General features: G+C 37.4%; 1 protein-coding gene and 1 long non-coding RNA gene across 2 annotated transcripts in view; both read right to left on the reverse strand.

Annotated features, from left to right (window-relative positions):
* LOC130082357 (protein dachsous-like) overlaps positions 1 to 13824 on the reverse strand; it is a 49807-nt gene extending 35983 nt beyond the window's left edge. The window contains exons 1-3 of the mRNA XM_056247205.1: positions 13669 to 13824; positions 13095 to 13163; positions 12142 to 12305 (exon numbers count right to left, since the gene is read on the reverse strand). Of these exons, the coding sequence (XP_056103180.1) occupies positions 12142 to 12305; positions 13095 to 13163; positions 13669 to 13744 (309 nt within the window). The 5' untranslated portion in view covers positions 13745 to 13824. The remainder of the gene's footprint in view (positions 1 to 12141; positions 12306 to 13094; positions 13164 to 13668) is intronic.
* The window catches only part of LOC130082361 (uncharacterized), a 55646-nt gene extending 35983 nt beyond the window's left edge, over positions 1 to 19663 (reverse strand). Inside the window, exon 1 of the long non-coding RNA XR_008806762.1 lies at positions 19611 to 19663. This is a non-coding gene — a long non-coding RNA (uncharacterized LOC130082361). The remainder of the gene's footprint in view (positions 1 to 19610) is intronic.
* Between the last annotated feature and the right edge of the window lie 210 nt (positions 19664 to 19873).

The following is a 19873-nucleotide window of genomic DNA, read 5'->3' on the forward strand; positions in this document are numbered from 1 at the left end:
GAAAAGAAACAAGAAGAGATCAAACCATTTCAGAGACTACGGACAGCAGTCTTTGCACATAGATGGAAAACAAGTGGGCAGAAGACATACCCACTCTAAGAAATGCGCAAAGACACAGACGTCCTGCACATGAAGAGACAAATATATGCATACTCATTCACATTAGATATATTATTGTCTATTGGATGCACACATGTGGATAAAGGATGCCCACACTGAGAAAATGGACACAAAACACATGACAAAATGAAAACACACACACACACACACACACACAAACACACACACACACAGTCTATTGATTGTTGATTGTTTGAATTGATCAAAACTAAAACAATATGCTAACATCACTGATACACATTGTGAGCCCAACAAGGCCTTGAAGAAAAAGACAAAGATTTTGGCAAAACAAATGCATGATGGAGATTTAGATATTGCCTTTGCTGGTTTAATTTGGAATGTAACATTTAAAACAGCTGTATGTGTATGTATGCATTCTTATTATCAGTCAGTACATTATGTTATGCTGTATGTGTTCCATGTTGAAACGTCAGGTTGAAGATAATTCTATGATCAAAATTGGACGTTCCCGTTGGATGTGATGGTTCTTGATTACCTCTCTCAAACCCAAGAAATACTTTTCCAAAAAAAAAAAAAAAAATTCTTAACACCAACTATGATAATTCTGCTCAAGTGAAGTAGAGCTGTAACCAGTGTGCATGAGGTGTCATTCCTATGACGGGTAAGATTCTCCGATGGCCATAGGGGGACAACCTAAGCCAGGATGGCACCGCCACTGGGCACCTGCCCACCAGGAAAGGGAGGTGTTATTTAGGAAAAGGGAGTGGATGTGATGCTACTTATGGGCCAAGAGCATCAAAGGGGGGTCTGTAAGAAATTATAGTCTGCTCCGATCCAACTTCCACTCCAATATAGATATATTGAAATGTTCCTTCACTTAAAAGAGCTTATTTATCATAGAATTAATTCCTTACAATCTTAAAAGTATCACAGAGTCACGTTTATTACCTATAGCGTGGGAATGACAGCGGGTATTCAGAAACCATCTTGATTAGGGAGCTTCAAAGAGATGTTATCACCTTAAACATTTGGCCATTCTTATTTGAAAGAATATCAAAGACATGGACACAGAGAGAGAGCTTCATTTACATGCTGAGGGGGAAGACAGATGTAAGACGGTATAAAATGTTTACGCTGGGATGAGTTCGGGGTTCATTCTGACGCCGGTGAACCCAAGGTGCTTCGTGTCCCTTGCCACTGCTATGCTGTAATAAACTTCATTTTTGAGATCTTCGACATCTACATCATTTTTTCTTACAAAGGGAAATTTTCAGTAAATAATGGTGTAAATTTCAGACAAAGTAAATTATGTGACTTAAGATGACATTGTTACACTTGTGGTGTTCCTGGTCAAAAATGGCCAGCCAAAAATTGCTTATAAATCTTTCTTTATGCAATGTTATTGACAAATATTGGATTCAATCATTTTATCAATTTTATTTTCTATCAATTAGCAACAGTTTTGTATTTGCTTTTAGGAACTGATTGATCGTAGGCCTCATTGACCTGAGCTTATGCAGAACAGATTTTTTTCAGGTGAATAAGCTTAAATGTGAACTTTTTTTCTCTCAAACACTGAGGTGCATAAGCTCAGATCAATGAGGCCTGCAAACAATCAGTTCCAACAAGAAATACAAAACCTGTGCTAAAAGGCCAGTCATTTTTGACTGGGAACACCAAATTAGGTAAATGATTTTCAACACAGCACAAGAGAAAAATATGTTTCCACCTACTCTCTTTGCACAAAACTCATTAACATTTAATTTCACAAATGGAAATGCTCTTATTCTGTCTCAGTAACACAATGTTTCAATAACGAACAGAGATTACTCACTCTTCCATCTCTGGTATCTTCTTCTCCACTATGTATACGGGCTGGGAGATTACTGTGACACTCTCACGATGTACACTTTCTTTCACTTCGATCTGCAGGTGGCAAACACAATAACTTTATATTTGCAATTATTGTTCCTGCACCTTTTTTAAATCAAAATGCCATTCATGCTCCTTTTGATGCTGTTTTTTGAGCAGCATTTCATTCTTTTAGTATTGTATTTTTAATCGGTTTCTGCTCACCTGTACTGTTGTAGTCGTGAACAGCCCAAGTTTATCAGTGGCTTTAACCTGAAAGGTGAACAGATTGTCTCTAAAACTGGATGCATCCAGTACGTAGACCTGACCAGTGCTTGCCTCCACATCCAGGAGAGTTGTGGACTCCAGCAGGGAATACTGCAGTTCTGAGCTCTCGCCCACATCAGGGTCCGATGCCTGAGGGACACATCACCACATTTCAACCAGTTTAACTACAATAAAATCAATTGTGATTAATAATTCTAGTTTATTGACAACCACGAGCTATTCTGAGCTTGGTCATGAATTTTCAGTTGGTAAGTTCACTATTTTAGTAATAGTTTGGCAGATAGCAGCTTAGCTAAAATCGTTTTTGCTTATTTGAATAGTTCAACTAGATCATCAAATGTCAGCAGCATAAACATTTGTTAATAAAGTGAGATTAAATACATAAAGTATATTTGTGTAATTTAACATATTTAATTATTGCAGGTTTTAGTAATATTCTGAGTTTGCATTTCACTGTTTTTATTCATTCTGAGAAATATTGAATCTTTTTTTGTGCCAGTGGCATGTTCACATTTACTCTAGAACTAAAACTGTTTGCCTTAGTGAACACCCCTAATTAGAAATTATAATTATATAATAGATCCGACTACATCCACTGCATTTATATCAGATGTCTATGCCAAGCCACACTCACCTGGACCTTCACTATAGGGTATTTGTATGGAGAGATACTGAAAATCTCTGCTTCATATATTTCAGCGTCAAACACAGGAGCCTCATTCACGTTCTCAACCTGAACGTTGACCTGAAGATTGTGAGAGAAAGAAAGTCAAATTCTCTGTGCCAGCTTTCTTTAAGAAGAGAAACTTTGGCTTTGACATGCTTGAAGAGTAAGACTTAAGCCAGATACATACTCTACATAAGTATCTGAACGCAAACACTTCTAGCAGCACAAGCTTGTGTCATTGCATTCTGAAATGTGTCAGAGTATTAAAATACATTTTCTACTGTCTACAACTGTCAAATTTAAACTAGTTAAAAGTAAAGCTAGCTACCCAAATAATAACACATCTGATTTATTGATTTGTTACCACTACAGTAAATCAAGAACGCTTGTTACAGTAACTATGCACAAGAAAAAATTGTTTGCCAAGCGTTGGCGTTTGAATACTTGTGTAGACTTTGTTTCTGGCCTTAGTTTAAAGTAAGAACAGTACCGTTGTCTCTGCAGTGTTTGGAGGAGTTCTGGAGTCTATGGCTTCTACTGTGAGGATGTACCACTCCTCTTCCTCCTTGTCCAGCGGTCTCAGAGCTTTTATGGTTCCCTCACCATCCACAGAGAAGACATCCTCATGTGACTTCATGTTATAGCTGACTGTAGCCAGTGGACTTCCTGTTAATGCCTTGACCTTGCCCAGTATTGAGGCCTCAGGTTCATTCTCCTTTATTGTGAACTTGTAGGAGGAGCTTTCAAAACTCACACTCTCAGTGAGAGAGGCATTTTTGAAGTGGATCAAGACTTCGGCTACAAACAGAAGAAAATGTTAATCTTGACATGTTAGTTCCACTGAGCCCAGTTGATTTTTACATGCAAATCAAGAGCATGCGTTTGTCACAAATGAACCAAGACATGCACACAACATTAGCTTTGAATGACTGTACAGGCGGTGTTTTAGTAGACTACAGAATGCATTTCCGCTGATATTAAGAATCTAAACATAATAGATAAAAACATTAGACAATCACCTTTGATTATTAATGGAAAGCCCTAAAGTGAATATCTTCAAGTGCCACAACTGTTTATTATGGAGCTAAAATAGTCTAAAAAATTGTATTTAATTGTAAAATATAATTTACAAATCCATAACTAATACTATATTGCTATAGTAAGTTTTGGGACATCTGCCTTTACATGCACATTAACTTTAATTAAATCCCATTCATTATCCGTAGGGTTTGATATGGAGTTGGCCCACACTTTGCAGCTATAACAGCTTCAACACTTCCTGAAAGGCTTTCCACAATGTTTAGGATTGTGTTTATTGTAATTTAAGTGTGTTGCAAATCTTCTGTTTACAGCACCTGCTGTTATGCTGTAAAGTACAGGCTCGTTGATGCCCGTGTCGCCATCTTGAGCTTTTATGGCCTCAGGAGTGACTTCTGAAAACTGTCCTACCTGTGCATGGACAGAAAAGACATGAAGGGTTCATTTGTTTGGTCAGACATGCGTTTAAATATTGATCATGACGACATTTACCTGATTTTCCTCAATGGATGCCTTGTAGAGACTGTGATCAAAATAAGGGTTTAGATTGTCAAAATCTTCAACTGTTAGTGTAACTGTTGTGGTGTCACTGAGATCTCCTATATCCTGCAAAAATACAAACAAAAAAACAGTGTTTTATTACAAATGTTTATTCAAAAATGAAAATTGTGTAATTTGTGTCATCTACTTTCATGGAAAAAGCAGCTTGGACATTCTGCTTAATATTTGCTTTTGTGTTCTACGAGTGATTACACAGTGACAAAGTTTGTGTGAACTATTCCTTTAAAGAATAAACTAACAAAGCAATTCTATGGAGTTTAGTGATCAAAGTAATCTGGAGGTTAGTCGGATGTCAGAGAGTTTGTCTTTACTTTAGCTTGCACGGTGAAGATGTGCTGTTGAGCATTGTTGTAGTTCAGACGTTGTTTCAGCCTGATGTTTCCGTCACTTCTCACTTCAAAATCATCTGGTGCTGGAGGCTGTTAATGAAGATGAGGTGATGAATACAAATGAAATCATGGACACAAGCTGTGCTACTGACTAATTAAATCTATTATTTAGTTACCTTTCCTTTAAAAGAATTTGCATGAATAAAAATGTTTTAAAAACCCATGAGATTAGGTATGATTAAATACTATAATTGATTAACAGTCCTGTTGAAAATGTAACTATATCTAGTGCCTGATACCAGTAATGCAGTTTTGTGGAAGCCTAGTATGATATTATATAAAAAATATGAGATTCATTCATGACTTACCAGTATAGAATATATAATTTTGTTGTTTTCTGGAGAAACATCTGCATCTTCCGCTATAACCCTGAGCACATCTGAACCCACAGCTGTCGCCTGGAGCAAAAGAAAGAGATGTGAGTTTTTGAGTGACCAAACACACTTCTGCTGTTTAAAGATGTGACATTACACACACCTCTGACACTGTGGCGCTGTATGTTTTACTCTGGAAGATCGGAGGATTGTCATTGACATCCTGAACTTCTATCGTCCTGATGTTTTTCAGCTTAAATGGAAAATGAAGACTTTCTAGTGAAGGTTTATGTGCTGAATCTTTATTTCTATAATACTTTGTCTTATTGAATAATTTAATAATGTTATTGTTTAAACTTACCAACCAGTTTGGGCAAGTGAGTGAATAATACAAAACCCCTCCTGACTAGAAGAAATAAAACACACAAAGAGACATGTGGCACTTTCTATCTTTATGAATTTAAAAAATAAAATTTAATACAATTAACTTTGCCTTGCTAAACAATTAGTCAGTAGGGTCTATTGTTTAAACCCCATTAAAGATATTAAAATTGAGAATATATATATATATATATATATATATACTGTAAAAAAGTGAATGTGTAGTTGTTGCTTTAAGGAGGTATTTCTACCTGATTCTACTTATAAATTCTAATTTTGTTGTAACCTAATTCAATCAGGTTTATGTAACATAAAACAAGGGAATACTGTTTTAACTTAATTGAGTTACATTGATCTAATATACAATTTCCAATAAAGCTCAGGACGGACACATTTGACACATGTGCACTACGACTACACCAGACCTATAGAGGGCAGTATAGAGTACTGACACCTGTCTTTACTTAGTGGTTCATTATACATTGTGTATAATGATGAATGACACGACTTGATTGAAAATGAAGCCTCTGTATTAATTTTAAAATTAGGTTGGACAAACAAAAATGTATAAAATAATGTAAATTAAACTATGTAAAGAAAGGGTAATGAATACATTTTTTTTAGTGTATTTACATGGTGGAAAAGAACTTTCATCATATAAAAGAAAAAAGATTATATCAAACTTAAAGGGGTCATATAATGCCATTTTTGTTCAAGTTAATATGAACAAAAATGATGTTGATAATCAAAAACTTGATATGATGTTGATATTGTCAACATCATATCAAAATGATAATCAAAAACTTGTTGAAAGTATCTTGAAAGTAATCATCCCTACACGCCAAACAATTTGGGTTTAGACCACGGTACTCAACAGAGTTGGCAAACTGTTACCTCACTGAAATGATAAAACAGTCACTAGATAAAGGTAATGTAGTGGGGGCATTGTTTCTGGACCTGAAAAAAGCCTTTGATACTGTTAACCACGAAATTCTTTTAAATAAATTGCAAAATTGTAATTTGTCACATGATGCAATAACTTGGGTTAGATCGTATCTCGAACACAGGCAGCAGTGTGTTAAAATAAATTCCGCCCAGTCACCTGTCCAAACTTGTCGATTCGGAATTCCACAAGGTTCAATCTTAGGCCCTTTACTTTTTAGTTTATATATAAATGATCTTCCTGACAGTTCTTAAATGACAGTTGCAAAGGGGTTAAATGCCAAATGTATGCAGATGATACAATTATATATGTCTCAGCAAAAACCCCTTAGATTGCAGCTGAGATGCTTTCAAAAGAACTGGATGGGGTATCACAGTGGCTCCGAAATAATCATCTAACCCTAAACTATGATAAGACAGTCTCTATGTGCTTTTCAATAAAAAGAAAGGTAAATGAAAATTTTAGAATAAAGATTGATGATAATGAGATGAGGTACATGAATTTAAATTTTTAGGGGTTATTTTAGATTCTCATCTTAAGTTTGATAGACATGTAAAGAAACTATGCAGAACTGTCAGGACAAATCTAAACTGCTTCTGATTAATAAGACAATATATACCCCTTAAGGCAGCACAGCAGTTTATGCATTCTATATTTTCTCATTTATCCTATTGCATAACTGTGTGGGGTCAGGCCAACCAAACAACAATTACACCCATTAGGTCATTATATAAACAGGCACTAAAAGTAATGGACCAGAAATCTGTAAGATGACATCACTGCATCATTCTAAGGAAGCATAATATATTGAGTTTCGACAGTTTTGTCAGTTTTTTCATTTTTAAAACTAACTTTTAAGTGAGTAAACAACCTTGCACCAGAAATATTCTGTCAACTAGTAGAGAAACAAAAAAGCGGAATAAGAACTAGAGGCACAATAAGTGGAAACTGTATAGCTGCAAAACGTAGAACAACATTTGGTCAGACATCATTTTCAGTAAGAGGCATACATTTGTGGAACGCTTTACCATCTGAAATTAAAACATTGACAGAACTCAAGGTTTTTAATACACATTTAAAGCAATGGCTGAAACAGAAACAACTTTGTGAACACTGACTGTACAGGATACAACACAATGCATACAAACATAATGTTGCATAATGTTAGCACGCATATGCAGCCTTTTGTGTTTTTGTATTGTTAAATCTGCCAGATTGTTTTATAGTTTTATATCTACTTAAGCCCATATTTTTTTTCATGTATGGGATGTATTTGTTGTATGTCTTTTAATAGTTACATATCTTACATTCAATACTCTGGAATTTCTGTTTTATTTCATAAGCCTAACCAGGGACAGGGGTTGCAAATTAGTCATGGCTAGAAACCTGTATGCGTGGCATCTACTTTGTATTTATTATAAAGCAATGTTTTATGCATTTGTCCCTGTCAAATAAATCTTAAAATAAAAAATAAAAATAATGTTTAGGGTCTAAATGAAAACTTTGTAATATGCTTTTATTTAAAATTTTCCTTAGTATTGTAAGAAAACACTCATTTTACCTGGTCAAAAACAGCCCTGTTTTCAGCAGGCCGTTTCAGTGCATATGCCTTTAAATGATAATGAGCTTCGCTGACTCCGCCTCTCTGTTCTGCGGGCGTTTTGATACAACGCACGTGGAGGGTGTTTCTCAAAACCAAGAATGCAAAGAATGGACTTGTGTTCTTGGGGAGAACGCTCTTGCTAGTTGTTCTTGGAAGAATGAACTCACAAGGTGACGAGCACACAGAACGCTGCTGACAGTTTGAGACGATGTGTTCTTGCTGGTATTGCGCAATAATACCCCCGCACAGACACCGTCTGCAGTACCCAAACATAACGAGAATTATTGACGATAACAGCCAGGCTGCAATGGTCTCTTGACTGTGGGGTAAAACGAGTCTGTGAGCAAACTGGCCGGTTGGCTCGCTAGCTAACGTAACACCCGCAGTAATCTTATGGAGATTCTCACCTCCGAAAACGTTTGAGCACATTTTCGATTAGCCATACATTTTCGTAAAAATGCCAATATTTGAAATCTACACAGTTGATTTCTCGCATCAAATGTTCTCATAAGTGAATTTAGTGATGAAATAGTGTGCGTAATTGTAGAAAAACGAAATACTGTATTGACCTGCCTCTCCTTCCTCGAATGCCGAATTGAATGCTGGGATATTTCTGCCGTCAAGTTCACACAAGTTACCAACCGATGCATCCTCGGTAAAATGGGCGTGTCAAGAACACATCCGGGATTTTTAACTGTTCTTGCCAAAATGCAAACTTGTGTATTGGGACAGTACTTGGGCCCCAAAAGATGACGTTTCACAAGAACACAAGGACACAAGTACAGACAAGAACACAGATTGAGAAAGGCCCGGAGTGTTGCCTTGACAACAGTTGAGGGTATATTTTGGAGAGAGAATGGCAGCGGGAGTCTCTGAGGACACATCTGTGCAACCGTATCAGTTTGAACCGGAGTCGGAACCGGAACAAGATGTTGGACGTAAAAAAGTTAGACAATTAAGGCTCGAACAGGACGTTTCTGAATGGTTGGTTAACATAATGTCACTTTGATCTATTTGTGTATGTACTGGCAGGGTAGATTAGTGAGATACGAACGCTATGTGTTTACTGATGTATACGTTAGTTCATTGACAGATTGACGTTACAACTAATGGTCATGAAAAACTTTTTTTAACATAAGATTAATATAAAGGTTAATAAAACTTTACACTCACTTCTTCTGGAGGTGCAGAGGGAACACAAATAGTTAGTAACGATTATTTTTTTCAGGAGCAGCTTCTTAGCAAAACCAGCTCATACTGACCCTCGTTTATAAGCAGTCTGGTGAGAAATGATTCGCGCAAACATGAAAGCATTGACGTTGATTGTGGGGAATATTCCCTTCGAAAACAAAACTCAGCCACTGCGTCTTCAGCGGTTCGGATTCAGGAACATCAAAATGACTGTGTTCGTTATTACACCCAAGAACAGAACACCACAATCGCTTAGACGCCATTCTGCTCCAGCGTATCAACAATGGCGGACTATGATGACAGTGACAGCTCGCTCAGGGCGGGTCTGCGTTGAAACGCTGCTGTCAATCAACAATCGTGGGAGGGGCATCCGACCGTGTGATGTCACACGGTCGAACGGCTCGATTTGAGACGGGAAAACATATTGAGAATGAGAATGTGAAGTCACGCGTTTCACTCCGCGTTGCATTGTGGGAAGGCGTCGCCATCTTGGAAGGATACGCTATCCGTTGTCATAGTTACTTCGACAGTGAGACCAAGAGAAATAGCGATAGAGAGAGAGAGCAGCTTGATATTTGTTTGCATTTTTGCGATAAGGCAGGTTTCTTGGGAATAAATGAAGAAGGGGAAGCAAAAGGAAAGGGGCTCTATCGGGAGAGACTAAATAACAACACCAAGCAGCGTTATTTAGAGAAACTACTTGACATCAACAACATGGACCCGTACGACCTGCTACAGAATGGACGAAAGACCAAAGCACTACCACCTTTCACATACCCTGACATAGTCAATTACCTGGTTTATGGTATCGTGCCTAACGTTACTGCCTAGTGCCTACACAACGCAAGAGTTCAGAAGCTTTAAGTCATTAGAAGCTTATGAACAATTCTGCTGCGGCTGGGTGCAAGACTTAGAAACCGCCCCAAACCTGTAACGTTAAACTGCGAGAGTTCAGTCATACTTTATGTTTCATTCAGGCCTCATTCATATGTGGAAATAAACCTGATATGAATCAGATACGTGCATTTGCACCTGCCGTGCAACGTTAAGCGGACAGATCGGACATTCCCCTGTCAATGTGAGTCGTACGTCATTAAAAAAAGTGTCTTTTTAAAACAATTCACGGTACAGATATATCTATAACAAATTAAACAACTCTAGTTGAAGAACAGAGTATTAATTTCGTTCGTTTGTGTTAAATAAAAGGCGAACTGTGCTGAAATGTGTTGCTTTTGAAATCATGCTTTGCTCGCTGTTGCTGCTGTCAGTTTATTTACTAGCAATTTCTCTAAATAAAGCTGGCTAGCATTGTTATTTAGTCTCTCCCGATAGAACCCCTTTCATTTCTCTTCCTTATTCCATATCTTCCAAAGAAACTGCGGCGTATCGCTAAAATGTAAACAAATACTATAAGCCGCGCTGTCTCTCTTTCGCTATTTCTCTTGGTCTCACTGTCGAAGTAACCATGGTAACGGATAGCGTATCCTCCTAAGATGGTGACGCCTTCCCGGAATGCAACGCTGCGTGAAAAGATTGTGACGTAACTCCTCATTCTCAATAAGGAGATTAAAACAAAAACAATGGATGGATTTTTATCATTATATGATGGTTGTGTACAGGCACTCCCAACACACATTTCAGTCCAATCAACTTGTAAAAGTGCATGTACCATTATATGGCCCCTTTAAGTAGCTGGAGAAATCAGATTATATCTGCTATGCTACAGTAAAACCTTATTTTTCAATAATAATCAGTAATCTTAAAGGTACAATATGCACGATTTTTGTAGTAAAATATCCCAAAACCACTAGGCCAATGTTATATATTTTGTTTAGTTGATTACTAACTAATGTTGTTACTAATACTTACCCCAATGTTTCCAACTATTTGTAAATCGTGAGAAAATTGCGATTTTAACCAAGGAAACGGGGCGTGTGAGCAGGGGTGAGGAGTCGCCAGCCAATGACGTCATATCCGCGTTACCCTCGGTTTCCGCTCGTACTGCCATAGTAACCATGGCGACAGACGTGGACAACTGGGTTATGCCCAGCAGGACGCTCACGCTGTTGTTGTTTTGTTCAATCATTATGGACCATGGCAAGCAGACTTTGAGACAAAAAGAGGACTAAAACGAAGATCAACATTTTTGCCGAGAGCTCTACGTCCGCGACTAACTTCGATTCGACAGAGACGCGAGTGTTGCATGTACTTTATTAGACTGGTGAGCAAATGTACGTTACATAAAACTAATCAATGTTATTTAGTTCAACATGATGAAATGTTAGAATATGATCTGTATGTTATTCTAATGTTGACCTAGCTTACTGCTAGTCTCATACAGCCAACACACAACCTAACTAACAACATTCAACACACTCAAATGCCGTTTAGTGTGATAGTGTAACTGTTAGAGCAAGTGAAACAGCGCTGCGTTACCTCAATTTTAATTCCTCTAATATACTGACATGTGTGAGTATTAATACAGCACTTGCGTGTAGTTCGGTAGAATGAAATGTCCTTATTCCTTTATATCCGCGGGACTCGCGTGTGTGTGGCGCTGGTATACGTCTCTCATTAGCAATCGTGCCCTGCTTCACACCAGTCATGTAAAAAACATCACTGTATTCACGCATCCATAAAAGATCCATCAGCTTGACGACAAGATCCATAATTCCGCTTAATGCTTTGCGTCATCAATATACGCCTTTGTTATTGTAAGAGGTTAGCGACCCCGGTGGCGAAAAATCCTACATTATTGTACCTTTAAATAATTTCTTTAATTTCAACAAAAACAATTTTTTTTCAGTATATATGTGGATCAGTGAGGGACAAACCTCCTTTAGTACATCAGCATCCAGTGGTTTGACGGTTTGCACCGTATGGGTTGAGTCTTCATTAGAGTAAATCAGCTCCAGATATGTTACACCAATGGGAAAGAGGTATGACTCCAGCACCAGACGATCATCAGGTCCAATATTAGTGATAATCTCTACAACTCCTGAAGGCCAGATTAAAATACATATTCTGACACACAATCTAAACATAAATGCTAGATAATGCCAGAATTGTTCTTGCATTACAACTGTTTATATTCACAAGCAATTTTAAATGACTACAGAGGATTTTTTTAAATCAAATATCAATTATTTTTACTGTTTGGGAGTAACTAGTTACATGTAACTGAGTTACTTAATTTAATTACAAAATAAATGTAACTGTAATCGGTTACAGTTACTGAAACAAAATGTGTAATTAAATTAGTTACTTAAGAAGATGTTAACGATTTCAAAGGGGTTTATATCTTAATATGTTCTGTCAAAAGCTAAGAATATGTTGAATTATATTAATTTGTTACGTTGCCTGTTTTTAATATGCACAATGTCTCTTGCTATAAGGCTGTTTAGTAAAGCGATGCTATTCTGATGCTTTTGATTGGTTCTTTAGGATACAATCTGTCACCATGACGAGTGATGAAAATTAGTTTGATTAGAAAAGTAATCAAATGTAATCTGTTACATTACTTTAGTACTAAAGTACATAACTAATTGATGTACTGAAATAGTAATTGAAATAGTTGCACTACTTATTACATTTTAAATAGGGTAACTTGTAATCTGTAACCTATTAACCTTCCCAACACTGATTATTTTAAGCTGTTTCAATACAAATCAATTCCAATATAATTTACATTGAAATAAAGTAATTACATTTTTGCTCCTAATTATTATTTTTATTTTTTTGCTTGCAAATGTGAAAATAAGCATCTGATATTGTGGACATTTCTCACCTTCATATCCCTCCTGGATGTTCCCAATTCTGCCATTGGTTCCAGCTGCACAGTCTATAGGTAAAGTACCTTAAACACAAACAAGTCATTGGTTTGAGGACTTAACAAACCGCATAAAGCACAAAATGGCAGCACAAAATACACTAAATCACACAATACAGCAAAAACAAGATGTATTACAATTTAAACGAGCATACAGTTTTAAAATTAATTAAAAATTTTCATTATTATTTTTATTATGCTGATGGTGACAAAGTGAAAAGACGGTTGTCATTCTGATTTATGATTGTAAAATGAATATTACTCATGTAATTTAATCTTAAATCATTTCATATCATAATATTAAACACATATTACAGAATAAAGTGGTTTCCTATTAAATCCTGACAAGCATTTTACTTCATTAGAAGACTGTTGTCCTGTAATTTTTTTTTTTTTAACAGTAGACAATGGATAAAACTAAATAATATAAATAGTAACTAGATATATCTTTTTAAAATAAGTTAGGCCTCACATCGACATGTTTGAATTTAAAATGTATACTTCAGCTGGTTATGAATGAATTCTGACTTACCAATAACACTCCTAGCACTGTGTACATGAAGACAAGCTAAAATAAATAAAATAGAGAGAAAATCCATCTTTTCCATAATTCACTGTCAGTGCCGCCTGTATTATGAAGGCTGGCAGGGAAGAGAATGAATATTCCTTGTGTAATTTCTCCATTTGAGCTGTTCTTTATTGTATGCCATAAACAGTTTGGTGTAAGCAAGTATCAAAGGTGCTTCATAAAGGCCAATAATGAGGAGTAATGTGGGAGGGCTTTTCTGGAAGCAGTTTCATGTTATGAGTTTATCAGTGGATAGCTGAGATTTTAAACCTATTTAATCTTACCACTCCTCCTTATGCAAAGGGTTCAGTAATCCAGGTCTATTCTTGTTTATTATGATGATCCCTCTGGAATACTTGATTCTGATTGGTCAATCACAACATTCTGACCTGCATATTTGGCTGTTGCCCCTGGCAACCAATCTCATACACTGTACTCGTGCCTCTTGTATCACTTCACATTCTTTCTTGTCATATAACGGAATAATTTCAACTCAAGTCAATAAATCAATTTATTTACTTATTTAGTAAGTGGGTGAGGTAATAAGGAGAAGAATGAAGAGTCAATCGCTCATTAAAACAAAATAGGATGTTGAGGAAGTGATCCTCCTAATAATGACTGTAACATGAATAGCAATTATATCAACGATGAATAATTCACACCCTCCACTGCTCGGTAACTCAGATTATATATATATAAAAAATCTATATCCTTTATTCCATGTTTCTACTACACAATCTTATTGTCACAGAATGTTGCGAGAGTATACTCATGAAGACGAAATATCAAGAGAACAGTCTTTAATACAAACAACTCAGGGAGATACAGAGAAACAGGCTTGCAAAACTTTACTAACGTTCAGAGAGAACAAAGAACTCAGGAAACATAGGACTATATAAATACTGAACCAAACGAGGACTAATGAGCTGAAAAACAAGGGACAGGTGAAGGAGATGATATAAAGAAACATGGAAAAACTGGGTCAACTGAAAATGAGCAAACAGAAGGTGAACACAAATGAAGACAGACAACACAGAACATAACCCCGACACTTATCACTGCTTAGTCATATGAGCCTTGTTTATCAGAACCAGCGTTATATTTATTACAGCAGCATTTTAGTGACATTACAGAACAAGTCAAAGATCACACACAATAAACACTGTACATACATTTAAGAAAGATTGTTATTATTATGTTATGCTGATGATTTTTTTTTAATAAAAGAGTAGAACATGGCAATTGTTCACAGAAAAAAAGTTATCTTATGGCCATTTCAGTTGTGAAGTTGGCACCGGTTCCCTCAGTGCCCCACAGAGACTTTCTCCCCCCTCCTCCCACGGGGTTACAAACAATGGAGGGTAGAGGGCAGTTTTCAAAAGGACATGTGTGGTGTGAAAATAATAAACTCATTCCCTGTGCATCCAGGCAGTGGGCTGAGACATTCTGGATTTGCGGGACCTCAACAAACACCTCAGAAAGTACAAATTCAAAATGCTCTCGCTCAAAAGTCTGTCATTATATTCGTCCCAAAGACTGGTGTACATCAGTCGATCTGAAAGAAGATTTACATAGACATCTAGCCGGCACACAGAAAATTCCTCAGGTTTGCCTATCAGGGCACAGCCTATACAAGTTTTGGACAGTTTCTTTCGGGCTCTCATTAGTCCCGAGAGTGGTCAGCAAATGTTTTGTATTATTTTAATATACAAAAATTATATCTTTTCGTTTTTATTTTAATTTTATTTTTGCTGCAGATGAAATGGTTAAACTTCTGTTTTCGCGCAGGCGCAGTGGGGGAAAAAACACTGAGCTTAGGGCAATCGGTTCGTAGCTTTGCTTCAACTGTGCGATATAGTCACGAGGAGCGACAACAAATTTCTGACATGCCAGAAATTCATCCGACCATCCGATTGTCGATCGGGAGAGGTTAATCGCCTCTCGTTTCTCCCTGTACACTGCACGAACACTGCACGACGCACGACAAAGCTGAAAATCGGTCCGACCCGAAAAAGAGTCGCACGAGTCAGAATTCGGCTCAAAATCGGACGAAAATCGCACAGTGTATGGCCGCCATAAGAGAGTACCAGAGGTGTAAAGTCCAGGGGACAGAAAGTAAAAGTCCTGCCATATGTTTATTCCACCCATGAACTCAGCCAGCTGATTTCACTAATTAGTTATATCTCCTGGCTGAAAAACTGTGCTAATTAACAAATCCAGGTGATTGGAACAAAATACTGAGGACTTTTACTTTCTGAACCTGGACTTTACACCTCTGGAGAGTACAGTCACTCAGTAATACTGATCGCCCCGAACTGGCCAGGGTAGTTGTGGCTGATGGAGATAATTCAACTCCTGTGCGACCTGCCTTGGCCTCTCCCGTTGTGCAAGGACCTCCTCTCACAAGCACGAGGGGAGATTTTTCACCCAGCCCCAGACAAAGTGGCTCCTCCCCGTGAGAGGTTACACTTAAACATTACGTGTTTATCTTCGAGGATGATTGAAACCATTATAAATGGAAATGTAATGTGTTCGAGCAATGGTGTGCGCACCAACACGTTTTACCTTTCCTCTGTCTGGTTGCGGATGTCTTATGCTTTCTGCAGGAACTTTCAGACTAGGGAAGATCCTTTCCTACAATAAAGGTATATCTTGCCGCGATTTCTGTGTGCAATGTGGGGATTGACTGAGACACTTAATCCACTCGTATGCAGGTTTATGAGAGGTGTGCGGCTTATGAACAGGGTTCGCTGATTCCGCCGTGGGATCTGTCCGTGGTCATTAGACCCCTTTTGAACCCATAGGGAGTGTTGATTTAAAGCTCCTTTCGCTAAAGGTTGCTTTATTATTGGCTCTTTTGACCATGAGGCGGGTTAGAGAACTTCATGCTTTGTTGGTTCATAACTCGTATAGGCTGTTCACTATTGATTACTCAAGGGTGACTCAGAACTAATCCAGCATTTGTCCCTAAAGTGAGTGAATCAGCTCAAGTCTGTAACCAGGTGGATTTACTGGCTTTTCATCCGCTGGGATTTTCCTCATCGGAAGAAGAGCGGCTTCATTGTTCCGTTGCCCTGTCCGTGCATTGCTTCACTATGTGGACAGAACAAAGGTACTAAGGAAGAGCTGATTCATGGGCTGATTCTTATAAGGGTAAACCTATTTCACATCAGCGCCTGTCCCACTGGGTAGTGTAAGCTATTATATTAGGTTATAATTAGGGCCGGGACTTTAACGCGTTAATTAATTACACAAAAAATTATTTTTAATCGCACTTATTTTTGCACCGCGGAACGTTTCTCACTGGATGAGTTTCGGCGGACCGATTATACTGGCGCACCAACTAGCGTTCATGACGAAGAAGCTGACGAGATTGCTTTGGTTGGCCGGTGGCTGGGAAATGTTGTTACAAAAAACGAACGGATGGACGCGTCGATAAGAGCATGGTTGTGTGCAAGCTATGCAACAAGGAATTCGCTATTACTATTAGTGTAGTGTAGCAATATGCTATTTTGTTGCAATATGCTATTGCTACACTTAATGGCAAAAATTGCACTGGTCTGCTGGACTTGGTTGAACAAAAATAAACAATATTTTGTTGCTTAAGCTTATGTATGCAGTCATTATTCAATGGTATACTAAAAATCCATGTGAAAAAAAATACTTCTCACAGTTCTCAGGTCAAATATTTATGCGATTAAAATGCGATTAATTTCGATTAATTAATTACAAAGCCTCTAATTAATTAGATTAATTTTTTTAATCGAGTCCCGGTCCTAGTTATAATAAAATGGCTCTCAGTTCTCCGGAAGGGCTGAGAGCTCATTCTACCATAGGTATGGCTACCTCATGGGCACTGTTTAAGGGCATTCAGTTCAGGACATTCGTGCTCAACAAGTTAGGCTTCGCTTCACACTTTTGTTCGATTTTATAAACTGGATGTTACAGAGCCATCGTTGGCTCATTCTGTAATGAGTGTGTAAAAAAAGAGAAGGAAGAAAAACAGCAAAATAATACACTCATTCATGTGGTGATTTTGCTTTTAGTTTTCACATATGTTCCCATTCTATTCAGGGAATAGTTGCGAGCTGTGTTTATATTACATACATCACTGAGTTGGGTAACAGGCCTGCTTCGGACAGCATATCTGCAATCTATATCCAGGGGTGCACATAACTGGAGCGCATGAGTGGTAAAAATGAATGATGCGCACCTGAAAACGTGGAGGGAAGCGCTTTTGAGTACCAACATTTTTGGGGACACGTATATACTGGAGTAGGATTTTTCTCTATCTCTGGTAATATAGAAAACATGATTAGGGCAGCACGATATAACGTTTTAGCATCGATATCGCAATGTGCGTATCCGCAAAATAGTCACATCACAGGATCGATGTCATGCACGCATAAGGATCTTAGTTGATTGATTTTGGTTCGGAACGAATGTAGTTAATGTAACCCTGTTGAAATATATTCATTAGAATAAGATATACAAGTTTGAATAAATAATTTTTATAGTTTAATAAATATGTAAGGTTAAAAAGTTACGATTCATTGACCAGCAATGAAGTTATGATTTATGTGTTATGTGCGCACAGTTATTTTTTTTAACATAAAATTATATATTTAAACACACATTTAGAAATCTGTATTATATGTGTCTTTCGTTTTCTGATGGAAAAAGGGAGCAAGTCTTTTAGTATGGAGTTAGCGATCACACACACTCAGAGTAGTTGCACTTGACGCCCGTGATTGGGAGTATTTGCTCTGTTCCTAAATCTAGCAAGTTGCCTTACTGCCTACTCCCATAGGGAGCTGCCTTAGGGCCGGTTTACACAGAGCAAGTTTTGCATTCTCATGCACTGCTTTTTATTTGTTTTTCTATATGATGCTCTAGTAGTCTATAGATAAATGTCTTTGAATTTGTACGCACTCTGCTCCTCCTGACATGCAGAGGGTGCTGTTGCATGTGTTGTTTCCCTCCAGGAGTTGTAAAAGTCTTTGTTCCGTGTACTTAAAAAACAACAACCTTTAGTTCCACATGCCTAATCAATATTAACATCTATTGTTGTGGTCTTCTCAAAGTGTTTGTGTTTTATCAGTCTCACTGCTTTCATTAAAAGCTTCCAGGCTATTAATTCTGAATGTGAATACAAAGCTACCACAGATTCCATCCTGACCAATCACAGTAGTTGTGGTCTGTGTAAAAATGCATATTAGTTACTTTATTGTCATCTTATCACTGTTACATAATTATTCTTATATAGACAGACTTAACTCACAGTTTTATGAGACACATAAGAAATCTTCCCAAAGGAAATGTGTAACACACATTTTCATAAAACAAATGTTGCAAACTTTTCTTCCACCATTTAACCCAATACACATGAATACATCAGCAAAAATAACAATTGGACAATTTGGTGAATGTGTGTTATGTGAAGTAAAATTCCAAACCAAATTCCTTCATTAAGGGCCCTTTTATGAGACCATTATTAAAATTTAAATGTGATGGTCACTTCAAAGAAGTAATTGTAGGATCTTGTTTTTATTTTATTTGATATTTTATCTGGAAATGTAACAAAATATGTTAAACATTTTTAATGTTTGTTATTTTTTACCAAATGCTAAATGTGAATTAAAGACAAAGAGGCTATATTTAAAAAAATATACATTTATTTACATTTACAAATTTGGCAGTTCTTGTATTCCTTGGGAATCAATCCAATGACTGTGGCGTATCCAGCACCATCTCTCCTGTTTGCTCTACAGTGCTACATGTGTCTTAACAGCTGTCTCTAGTGGCCAGTCGATGAATTGCAGTTTAAGTCACTTCCGTGTTGGATTCAAGAGAGACCGGAAGTTTGCCGCTTGGTTGTGACTTGAGTTTGTCATTGTGAGAGTCACATGACGGCTGATCCTGGAACTGAGGACACATGATCAGAGATGTTAATCCTGTAATGCTGAAGCCCAGAGCCTGATTTCTGTCACCCGATGGTGTTTTCGTCCATGTAGGGAACTCAACCTTAAAAATGCTGCCTGCCTACAAAAGGCATCTCACTAAGTCTTGTACACCACTGAGAGGAAGTGAGGAGCTTTGATCCATCAGGGTGTTTTCAGAGGGCAGAGATGCTGTTTCCACGATTATCACTTCCATTCTCAGATTGTCT

Source organism: Rhinichthys klamathensis, unplaced genomic scaffold (assembly GCF_029890125.1).
Source record: "Rhinichthys klamathensis goyatoka isolate OS25496 unplaced genomic scaffold, OSU_Roscu_1.1 h1tg000044l_1, whole genome shotgun sequence".
In the NCBI taxonomy this organism is placed as follows: Eukaryota; Metazoa; Chordata; class Actinopteri; order Cypriniformes; family Leuciscidae; genus Rhinichthys; species Rhinichthys klamathensis.